General features: G+C 35.1%; 1 protein-coding gene across 5 annotated transcripts in view; it reads left to right on the top strand.

The window, feature by feature from the left end:
- Window positions 1-3,513: 3,513 nt before the first annotated feature.
- LOC127704663 (transient receptor potential cation channel subfamily M member 1-like) overlaps window positions 3,514-12,669 on the top strand; it is a 30,784-nt gene continuing 21,628 nt past the window's right edge. For 4 of the 5 annotated variants that reach the window (XM_052208797.1, XM_052208796.1, XM_052208798.1 and 1 more), the window contains exons 1-2: window positions 3,514-3,629; window positions 12,002-12,140. In XM_052208797.1, the coding sequence (XP_052064757.1) occupies window positions 3,537-3,629; window positions 12,002-12,140 (232 nt within the window). In that variant the 5' untranslated portion in view covers window positions 3,514-3,536. The remainder of the gene's footprint in view (window positions 3,630-12,001; window positions 12,141-12,669) is intronic. The other variant, XM_052208799.1, reaches the window with a different exon arrangement.

Raw genomic sequence — 12,669 nt, 5'->3', positions numbered from 1 at the left:
GAACCCTCAGATAACTGATAGTGGGAATAACGAACCCCTAGATAGCTAAAAGTGGGCATAACGAACCCTCAGATAGCTGATAGTGGGCATAGCGAACCCCTAGATAGCTAATATTGGGCATAAGGAACCCTTAGCTAGCTGAAAATGGGCATAAAGAACCCTTAGATAGCTGATAGTGGACATAAAAAACCCATAGATAGCTGATAGTGGGCATAACGAACCATTAGATAGCTGATAGTGAATAGAATAGAATAAAGGTTGGCGATGTTGGCGACGTTGGCGAACAGTATTGATTTCATAAAGGTTGGCGACGTTGGCGAACAGTAATGATTTCGTAAATGTTGGCGACGTTGGCGAAGAGTAATGATTTCGTAAATGTTGGCGACGTTGGCGACGTTGGCGAACAGTAATGATTTTGTAAATGTTGGCGACGTTGGCGACGTTGGCGAACATTCACACAATCCTGTACCAGAATGCAGCTTTCTAAAGGTTCATTATGTCAACTATCAGCTATCTAAGGGTTCGTTATGCCCACTATCAGCTATCTGAGGGTTCTTTATGTCCATTTTCAGCTAGCTAAGGGTTCCTTATGCCCAATATTAGCTATCTAGGGGTTCGCTATGCCCACTATCAGCTATCTGAGGGTTCGTTATGCCCACTTTTAGCTATCTAGGGGTTCGTTATTCCCACTATCAGTTATCTGAGGGTTCTTTATGCCCACTATCAGCAATCTGAGGGTTCGTTATGCCCACTATCAGCTATCTGAGGGTGTTTTGTTCTTTGCTGCGTAATGCCCACTATCAACTATCTAAGGGTTCTTTATGCCCACTATCAGTTATCTAAGGGTTCTTTATGTTCACTATCAGCTATGTAAGGGTTCTTTATGCCCATTTTCAGCTAGCTAAGGGTTCCTTATGCCCACTATCAGCTATCTAGGGGTTCGTTATGCCCACTATCAGCTATCTGAGGGTTCGTTATGCTCACTTTTAGCTATCAAGGGGTTCGTTATTCCCACTATCAGCTATCTGAGGGTTCTTTATGCCCACTATCAGCTATCTGAGGGTTCTTTATGCCCACTATCAGCTATCTAAGGGTTCTTTATGCTCACTATCAGCTATCTGAGGATTCTTTATGCCCCCACTATCAGCTATCTAATGGTTGTTTGCTGGTCATAGTGTGCTCTATTTCTTCTTCTGTCTATAAATTTTTTTATTCTCGATTTGGTATTTTCTTACTTATTTTAGTGAGTTTCTGACTCTTTGCTGAATTTTCTAATTTCTTTTTGTTTGGAATTCGTATAATTCGATTGATTTAACATCTACAGCGCTAGACTTTACATCTCCAGCGCTTGACTTTACATCTCCAGCGCTGGACTTTACATTTCCAGCGCTTGACTTTACATCTCCAGCGCTAGACTTTACATCTTCAGCGCTTGACTTTACATCTTCAGCGCTTGACTTTACATCTCCAGCGCTTGATTTTACATCTTCAGCGCTAGACTTTACATCTTCAGCGCTTGACTTTACATCTCCAGCGCTTGACTTTACATCTCCAGCGCTAGACTTTGCATATCTCCGGCGCTAGATTTTACACATCTCCAGCGCTAGACTTTACATCCCCAGCGCTAGACTTTACATCTTCAGCGCTTGACTTTACATCTCCAGCGCTAGACTTTAGATCTCCAGCGCTGGACTTTACATCTCCAGCGCTAGACTTTACATCCCCAGCGCTAGACTTTACATCTTCAGCGCTTGACTTAACATCTCCAGCGCTAGACTTTAGATCTCCAGCGCTGGACTTTACATCTCCAGCGCTAGACTTTACATCTTCAGCGCTGGACTTTACATCTCCAGCGCTAGACTTTACATCTCTAGCGCTAGACTTTACATCTCCAGCGCTAGACTTTACACATCTTCAGCGCAGGACTTTAAAAGACACTTTATAATCTGTGTGAGACCAACAGGGCTCCGTAGATTTGCGTGTTTCACAACAGTTAACGATGATCTGTCTTACTTCGATTTTATCTTTTTTTAATTTTAATGTTCTGATGATTTATGAAGATTTAGATGACAGCTGCAGAAGTTTGTTTTCGACTTAGAATAATACTTCTGGTTTTCATTTTCATGTTTCCGTTTATGTGATTAAAATATAACAAAACAGCTGCAGTTCGTTACCAATACATGGGATGTCAAAGATGAATTTTATATATAAAAAAGAAACATTCAAAACTATTTAGTATTTGAAAAACTGACAACGACATGGAAAAACACGAAAAAAGAAGAAAAGCCGAACACTCCGCAAACATTATCATCATAAACCTTGAGTGAACACAGATGCTCCGGAAGGGTAAACTGTTCCATCTCCACTTGTGACTTCCGTCGTTTGGTCTTGCGAGTACAGGTCCGGTGATAAGTCTCATTCGGAGATGTCACAATCGAGGTAGAGAGGCCTGATTATGCTTACGACAATTGAAACATACATGTAGTATCTGTGACACAGATAATCCATAACGGTCGACCAAATCATGATGGCGGCTGTTAAGCTTTCGAAGAGATGAATTCAACCTCACCACTTGGAACCCTTGATTCGATAGCTTCCTTGAAAGCAGAACAATCTAGTAAGGAATTCATGACAGGAAACGAAAGCCATGGAGTATCATATCAACTGGGAGACATATACTCCATATACAGGCGCTGCTGGAATGTCGCCACATAGAATCGAAAGTTTACAGTTGGGAAGCTGAAATCCTCCTTTTTGTCTCAACCGACCCTCATTGTAAATTTTTTGACGGATGTCTAGCTATGAAGCAGATTTAACTATTTGGTATCATTTCAAATTCGATTGAATAGATTCGTTTGACATTATCAGGAAACTTTGGATTATTTAGTGAGAGTTCATCATCAACTAGTACACAGCGGAACTTGAATGTAAAGGATAATGATAGCTTCTTTTCGGTCTTCCTGAGAAGCTCCTGTGTGAAGTCTGTCTCATATGAATAAAGGAACAAGTTGGTAAGAAGCGGAGCTTCATTAGTCCCCAATTCATTTTTTTTAAACAGACGTTCTCTGAACGTAATAAATATGTTGCCAGTAAAAAAAAATCAAGCATCTTGATAATGCCAGTTTCAGAGAATTGTTTATTGAAATCAGAGTGGTTTGTTTTTGTACAAAGTATGATGTATCTCTTCCTAAGACAAGATAAGTTTATTTGCGATAGACAATCTAGTTGGACTAGTTCTTTAAATCTGTCTTTAAGCATTGGAATGAGGTGCAAGTGTAAATCGTAGAGACGTCAGATGTTTGTATACTATTACAATAGGAAATAGACTTATATTGTATGAATGTACTCTGACAGACTTGAATTAAATGTCCCTTTGGTATCCGTCGCCTCTCTTTTTGAGAGACCTTTTGAGGTTTATTTTATTACCACATATGATTCATACCGCCACTAGAGTGGTGGTTACTCTCAAGCCCGGCTTTGATTGCTGATGAAATAAATTTATTACTGGATGTGGATTTCTCTATCATCAAGGAAAAATGAAATGGATGCGGAAAATTGAAGATATCAACAGTTTTGTACTGAAAGGTATCCCTGAAACAGTGTATCAGTATTTTGAAACTGATATGAAGGTAATATGAAAAGTTGAAAAGTTCAAAGTTTAGAGTTCTAAAATTTACACGTTGTCTTCATATCATTTCCATTCAACGTTTTCTATTGGTTTTTTTTTTTTTTACTATCAATGTTGAAACCTTTCTTATAATTATCATTTGCAATTGATGGCAAAAATAACGTATAACAACGTTAACCAATGCCTTCAGAAAGAGAGAGAATGTAATCCTCGACCAGTTTTGAACTTTCCAATGACAATAATTGTTTATAAAATCTGCATGTTAGTTTTTCATTTCATTCTTTATTTTCTTTCAAACGTTTTTTCCCCCCAACATAACAGATCATTGATCCTTAAGTCTTAATAGAGATTTCAAATACAATAACATTACTCGACATAACCAACCTATCTGAACGTATCTCGGCCTATTGCATTGAAGCATGACGGAGGGGAGCATAGACTGCATGAATATTTGGTTTGTTGAATACACCTACTTTGTTAGAATAAATAGTATTCAAAAGTTGATCAAATCTGCTATTTTAAATCTCTACATATTTTGTTATTAAATTCTGGGTGATTTTATTAACAACAACATTTTAAGGGAACACTTAATCCAGTTGTACGACTTTGCCCCCAGCAGAGGTATAGAAAAACAGAACTTTAAGTATTAGATACAATACAAAGGTAACAAAGAAACAGGCCGGTAACAACCGTTGCCGGATAGTTTTTCTGCACGAGTAGTCAGGTCAAGGTCCGAGGCGATAGCCGAGGACCTTGACCTGACTACAAGTGCAGAAAAACTATACGGCAGGTTGTTTCCGGCCTATTTTTTTGTTACTTTTGTTTTGTATCTGACTTGTACGACGTTTCAAGAAAGTAAATTAATAATACATTTTGCAAGACTAAACATTTGAGAAACTTAGATAGCCATAAAGCAGTAAATGTAAGTTATAGTATAAACACACTTTTTTTTTTCATTTCCCTTCAACCGAGAGTTTTTTTCAAGAACAAAATCAGGAATCTTATAATTTGATAAAAAAGAACCATATCAAGTAAAAGATGAATGTTGTACACATTTAAGACTTTTTAAAATGCAACTTCGTAAAAAAGTAATATATTAAAGAAATATTTTAGTGGTAAGTAAGCTAACGTTTGATTTTTATGGATGAAACGGAAAGCGGGGAGGGGGGCCTAATTTAATTTAAAATAAACAGGCTGTGATCTTTATTTTGATGAAAAAATGCAGAATGTGCCACTCCATCCCCCCATTCCCACTTTTAAAAAATCGTAAAAATCGCACGTTTGTTGCCAAATACATGAATTCAATATTCAGTGGTGGGGGTCCCGGGGGTTGTAACACCTTTTTTTTGAACGATCAATACATTTAAATAGGGACATATAGTTGGACCCCCCCCCCTGTTTTGTCCTGGATTGGGAACCCCCTTTTTTAAAATGGCTGGATCCGCAACTGATATATATGTATATATAAATTCAATAACAATATAAATGTATCAAAAGAATGAATTTCCTACTTCATTAGTGAATGAAATGTTATGAAAAAATGGATTTTGTTTTAATATTATATATATTCAGGCATATACTTTGATTTTTTTTTAAATTCATGCTCGTCTCTAGATCTGCAAGTCTTGATCGGGATTAAACACGTGTTACTATATGGTATAATCGCAGCTTACCGTCCAAAATTGATGACATAAGTTGAATGATTTTCTTCTAGATTTGCTGCTTATTTGGACGTGTATTACACGAACACCTTTTTTTATAGGATCAATCGTGCATTGGTGAGTTGATAGGGATTTTATCTTTTGATAAGATTTGATTTTTATTTACTTATTTCCTGTCTTTTTTTATTGAAATATGAACGTCGGTATCATCATTTCTTTACTTTCAGCATTGTCCAAAATACTATTCATGTCCATATAACGAAGAAAACATTTATTGACCGATTATTTTGCTTCATAAATGGGGCGGTATGTTCTTTTCTGAGTATATTAACTATTTACTTTTCAACGCCATCACCCAAATATTTTTGTTTAAATTAGCACTATACGGTATTCGGAAAATCAGGAATCATGCAGAACATTAATTTGTCATCTGCTTGACCATAGTAAATTTTTTCTCATAAAATTTGGGATCAAAATATCTTTTTTAAGGAGAAAACCATACCCCCCTTTTTGAAGTTAAATGTCTTATCCCTTAGTGTACTGATATGAATAGTATTTTACTGAAAATGTTTGAAAAAAGATATTGATGCTAACGTAAATATTTTGTTTAATAAAAAGACAGGAAATATGTCGGTGAACCAAAAAGTTCAAATCTAATTGAAAGTTAAAGTGCCCATGAACTCACTGATCATGCACGAGTGAATCTATTCATAAAAAGTGTCCGTGTAACAACTAAAAAGAGTCCGTGTATCATCTAAAAAGAGTCCGTGTAACATCCGTTAATGTACTGTTTTTCTATAGCTCTGCGGGGGGCAAAGTCGTACAACGGGTGTTACACGGACTCTTTTTAGATGATACACGGACACTTTTTAAGTGTTACCGGACTCTTTTTATGAATAGAATCACCCGTGCATGATCAGTGAGTTCATGGGCACTTTAAATTTCAATTAGATTTGAACTTTTTGTTTCACCGAAATATTTCCTGTCTTTTTGATTAAAATATTTACTTTAGCATCAATAAATATTTTTTTCCAAACAATTCCAGTAAATGACTATTCATATCAGTACACTAAGGGATTGACCATTTAACTTCAAAAGAGGGGTTATGGTTTTTTCCTAAAAAATATTTTGATCCCCAATTTTATGAGAAAAAAACATAATGTGGTCAAGCAGATGACAAAATTATGTTCTGATTCCTGATTTTTCGAATACCGTATATAATAGTGCTAATTTCGAAAAAAAGAATTGTGTGATAGCGTTGAAAAAAACTAAATAATTGTCTTACTAAGAAAAGAACATAACATCTTTTTGAAGCTAAATCGTAAATGGTCGGTCCGTAAATGTATTTTTTTTTTCAATATATGGACATAAATAGTATTCTGAACATTGCTGAAGGTAAAGAAAAGCTGGTACCGACGTTTATATATCAATAAAAAAGACAAGAAATATATATAAAAAAAATCAAATCTAATCAAAAGGTAAAATCCCTATCAACTCACCAATGCACGATTGATCCTATAGATAAAAAATGTCCGTGTAACATAATGCATGTTCAAATATGTAGCAAATCTTGAAGAAAATCATTCAACTTATGTCATCAATTTTGGACGGTAAGCTGCGATTGGAGCATATAGTGACACGTGTTTGCTCCTGATCAACACTATCAGAGACATATAAAAACCTGAACTTAGAAAACAAATCCAAAATATATGCCTATATATATCAAATAAAAAGACAAAATCCATTTTTTCCATATCATTTCATTCACTAATGGAATAGTAAATTCATTATTTTGCTACATTTATATTTTTATTGAACTCACATATATATTGAATTCGTTTATTTGGCGGCAAACGTACGATTTTTACGATTTTATTTAAGGGGGAATTGTGGGTATGGAATGGCACATCCTGCATTTGTTCAACCAAAAAAGGATCAAGCATGTTTATCTTAAATTTATTTTAACCCCCCCCCCCCCCCCTTTTTCCGTTTTTCCCCAATAAAAATCACATGGTAGCTTGCTTACCTCTGAAATCTTTTTTATACATTACTTACTTGCAAAGTTGCATTTTAAAAAGTCTCAAATGTGTACGACATTCACCTTTTACTTGGAATGGTTCTTTTCATAAAGTTATTAGATTCTTGAATTTTTTCTCGGCTGAAGGGAAGTGAAAAAAAAATGTGTTAAAACTGTAACTTTCATTAACTGGCATATGACCATTTAAGTTTCTAATATGTTTTTTTTGCTACCTCTTCCAAATGCAAAATGTACTACTTCTTTCTTGAAACGTCGTACAAGTCAGATACAAAACAAAGGTAACAAAAAACAGGCCGGAAACAACTTGTCGTATAGTTTTTCTGCACTTGTAGTCAGGTCAAGGCCTTAACCTGACTACTCGTGCAGAAAAACTATCCGGCAACGGTTGTTACCGGCCTGTTTCTTTGTTACCTTTGTATTGTATCTAATACTTACCGGTAATCAAATGCACCGACCATTACTAGGTCATTTCTCTTGACCCATATATTTATTTCTCAAGGTATGAATTCTTAAAAACTATTGAATCAAAATTAAGTTTGAAAAAATAAATATAATAAAATCTGAAGCAAGATGATATTCTCGTTTTTGATTTATGAGTAATAGGGTTAAAACAGGAGTTTCAAACACGCCGGTATGTAAAAGGTGTACACGACTTACTCTTTTTTAAGCATACTTCTATAAAATATTTCAAGATACCTTTTCATAGGCAGAAATTCAGATCACTGATGCATCTTTTTGATAAAACTTTGTCATCTTTCCGTAGAATTTAATCAAGTAGAAAGTATGAGTATGCATCTTCAAGACAAAAACCATTACTATTTACTAAATCGTTATATTTTTACTTCTTATCTTTAATTATAATGATGCATGGGTTCTAGGAAGAGTCTGTACAAATGTATGCGTAGTTTAAAGTTTTTGCTCACAAATAAATTCTATGAAATGTTTGGCATTTAACCTGTACAAATACGTATATATAAAAAACAAATATGTTTGGAATATTCGATTGCAGTTTTTGTTAAGTAGGATGATCCTTTTAGATTAATGGGTAGACCAGGATAACAGCATGAATGTCAACTGCAACTGGAAAAGGAGGGTTAGACAGGAGTAGACATTTTGTCTTGCAACAAGCCCCCTCAGTAGCCCTCTTTTATTTAATCTGTTCTGTTACATATAGAACTAAATAAATGATTGCACTTTCCCTACATTTGATTGAATGTCCCAATTCCGACTGGACGTGCCTGTGTATTTATACATCCCAGACAACCAAACAGACAACCCCTTTAAGCATAGGTTATACTGTTGAATAGGGTCTTGTATACAGTACATACTGGTACATCCTTCGACTTTTAACAAACCACCTACTTCAAGGGTGGGGGGGGGGGGGAGAGTTTAAGTAACCATACTCTTGATTGGTCACACACTGGCACAACGAGCATCTTATAATACGAATACGATATTCCCGGGCTTGTGTTTCCTATCATGATTTCCTTGATAGAGGATTGCTGCTCACAAGGAAGCTATTAAGCCAAGAGTTCTAAATGGTGAAGTTGAGATCATCCCTTCGTAAATTTTACGGACGCCATCACGAGTTGGTTGACCGTTATGGAATAACCGTTTCACAGATGATATCGAATATGTTCCTTATGTCGTAACTACAATACCCTTCCCTTTGCACGAATGTGACTTACCGAATTAGACTATTTACCGGATTTGTAATAACATAAGCAACACGACGGGTGTCACATGTGGAGCAGGATCTGCTTACCCTTCCGGAGCACCTGAGATCACCCCCAGTTTTTGGTGGGGTTCGCGTTGCTTAGTCTTTAGTTTTCTATGTTGTGTCATCTGTACTATTATTTGTCTGTTTGTCTTTATATTTTTGGCCATGGCGTTGTCAGTTTGTTTTCGATCTATGAGATTGACTGTCCCTCTGGTATCTTTCGTCCCTCTTTTATAAAAAATCCAGATTGTGAAATTTTATCATGAAATGATAACATTTTTCAGTGCGCATTAAATTCATACAGTACTTTATCAAAGACAGGTCCTGATCGAAACAAAAATAACTGACAGAATTATATTTATGACCTCCTCTGAAATGCATTTAACATGTTTAACCCCATCGCATTTTTACGCTTGTTCCAAATCAGAACCTCTAGCCATAGTAAGTCTTGTTTGTTTGGTTTTTTTTTTTTTAATTTTGAATCATTTGTATGTTTCGGAGTTAAGTGTGTCATCCGTTTCGTTGAACTTGTTTCATTATTGTTTAGGAACCAACCGAAGCCCGCCTCTGTGTACGGGATTTTCTGGCTGAGTTAAAGACCCATTGGTTGCCTTGGGCTGTTTTCTGCTTTTTGGTCGGGTTGCTGTCTCTTTGAAATATAACCCCGTTAAGTTAATCATGAGGAATGAGTGTGTGAAGGGTAATGAAGTCAGCGTTTTGAACCGTCGTCACTCTATACTATGAAATACACTGAATGTAACTTCTCTTCATCTCTCTTTTTTAAATGCATGGTCAAAAAATTGGTGAGACCTCATTGGCTCTATGGAAGATACGCCGCTGCGCGAGTGCGGGCAGTCTTTGGTTCGATTCTATAGTCCGGTTAAAATAAAAGATTGGCTCTCTGCCATGCTTGCGATATTTATGAGTAAGCGCAAAGACTGGTTGGTTCGTAGTCAGAATAGTTGATCCAGGTAGGGTGACATGTTTTCTTGCGGACCGTGTGAACTACCTGGTTAAAAATTTGGATCAGCGTATCGGTCTAGTATAAAGTCGGGTTCATATTCCTCATCTCGTCCTGAATATGCATATTCAAACAAACACGTATACATTTATATATTGTCCTGCATCTTGTTGATACTTTATTTTAGCGTTGCGCAAAATCATGATCTTCTGCACTGGATTGAGAATGAAACATCGACAAGAAAAAAGAATAGTGTGCCGACTTAACTGCATAGCGCATCCAAAGGCGGATTTAAAATGTATTACTCCTAACGTTGCCTAGTTTATGGCCCCCTTTTTCAAAATCCTGGATCCGCATCTGGCATCAAAATCTTATATCTTATGTTTTTGTTTGGTTCTTACCTAACACATTCACTACAATGATGTATGCAGTAAAATAAATTCGGTGACCCCTACAAACTGTTTATCGATGAAATGGTTAAAATACTATAAGTTAATATACTTCAAGGGATATAAAAAATAGTTTGCCTGGAAAAGACTTTTCTATTTGGACTCATATAGCATTTCCGTTTAACAAAAACAACACAAAACAATCCTTAATTGAGCACACCTTTTAAAATAAAATCTATCTAGGGAATTGGTTTATCTTTACATTTTATAATAAAAAAGAAAATAGCTTTATTTAGAAGTTAAATGAAGCGATATTCTGACAAACACTGACTTTGACAATTTTGAAATCGTCAGAAAATAACATCTGTCTAAAAATGTTTTCCCCACAAAAATACAAATAAACAGGTAGATAGATAGAGAAAGAAAGAAATAATATCGGACTACGAAAAAAATAAGCATGTCAAATATATAATAATGCAGCGTTCATTTGCAGAGTATATTGAAAAATAATTGTCACAATCAAAACCACGAAAGATAACTCACATCGACTGTTTGATATGTAAGGAATACGTGTTTTTTTTTATACGTGATCTTATGTCAGTGAAAATTAAGGCGGTAATCTGGAATACCACGTGATAAATAAAAATGCATGATTTCCATCACTTTAAATCATTTTTTAAATAGTTTAATATGGACGAAAAAGTTGTGTGTATGATTTTAAAGTCTTGGAATACTTCGTTTAAACTTGAGCGACGTATTTATTAAAATTCAATGGTTGGCAATAACCAGTCCTATAAGGTCCGTACGTCGAGCTACGTACGTAACTATGTCATTATATTGGAACTCTGTTGCAACTGATTTTGTGTTATTCAATTTAGTTTTACTCTGTCAAATTGCTCAATATTTCCCCTTGCTTTGCTTTCACTCAGTTTATCGAAGAGCAATTTCCAGCCTTTTATTGTCTCTTCAAGGATGATCGAGGCTATTTATGGATAAACCGAAGAGTATTGCCAAAGCCAACTGACAATCGAAGTGAAAGACGAGAAAACAATAATTACATTCATTTAGTTATCTGAACTTTGATATAATGTTTTCTAGCTTCCTCCGAAATTTATTATCAGTACCGAAATTCAGTACTTCAATTTTATTGCCAAGAAGAGAGCTTTTCAGTTGTGCCTTGTTCATGTTGTTAGGGCAAACAAAAAGTAATTTTAAGTAAGGCCTAAAATATTTCAAAATATGTATTAGTTCATCATATTTTTTAGAGTAAAGGGTTTCTTCCGGGATTATTGTTGTCGATGTTAACGCCGTAATAAACGAATGCCGACGAAATAATACGGATACCTTCAACCTGCGTTGAAACCGACATTGTCAACTGTATAAAGAAAAGTATATGTATCAAAACTGAAAGTATAAAGATAATAGAAAAAAATAAGCGCAAGAAAAGGATGTTAAACAAAAGATGTGCCATCACTATTGAATCCAGAATATCGAATTTTGAATTTCAGAAAAATCTCGGAATTTTCTGGGCGTTTGTTTTAACACACAGTATAGTATGTGCTATCGTTGGTTTACATTGAATAATATTTTCATGCATTATACAGATTTTACCATCCGAGGAAGATGAGGAAGAAATGGTTCAGGAGACTAATACTCGTGATTATAATATAAAACGTCTAGAATTAGAAAGTTATATTAATAAATCTCTTTTTGTTAAGTTTGGGGATGAAACTGACAATAAAGGTAAACAATATATGTTTTAATTCGACCGTTTATTTTTACTTATATATAGATCATTCTGATTTGTTTTTGTTTGTAAAACATCATACAATGTTTTTACTTTAAACTTAAACAACCAAAATATTATCGGGTGCATACATGTTATTGCCAACGATATTAACTACATTATAAATAAATGAATAGATGTAAAAACACAGGTTGCAATTAGGATTTCAACCTGACACAAAAGAAGAAGCATTTGTCGAAAACTGATCATCGAATTCATAATGCGATTTATAAATATAAATTACATAATTTATAAATTTAAACTTCAGTATCAAAATGACTGTTAAGGGGCGATCACATGATTTTCTGGTGGGAATGGACGAGGGATGGTGAAAATGAATATTAAATCAGCAAAGAACTGAGGAAAAAATGAAATTGTCAAGACCGAATAAAAAGGAATATTCTTACAGGATTTAAATGTATATAAAATCAATAATAAAAAAGCTGGCCTAGGAACTGGTCAAAGTGAATATTCCGTCTGCACAAC

Source organism: Mytilus californianus, unplaced genomic scaffold (genome assembly GCF_021869535.1).
Source record: "Mytilus californianus isolate M0D057914Y unplaced genomic scaffold, xbMytCali1.0.p SCAF_6, whole genome shotgun sequence".
In the NCBI taxonomy this organism is placed as follows: Eukaryota; Metazoa; Mollusca; class Bivalvia; order Mytilida; family Mytilidae; genus Mytilus; species Mytilus californianus.
Note: the sequence above shows the minus strand (reverse complement) of the source record. Positions and strands in the feature narration are given on the sequence as shown.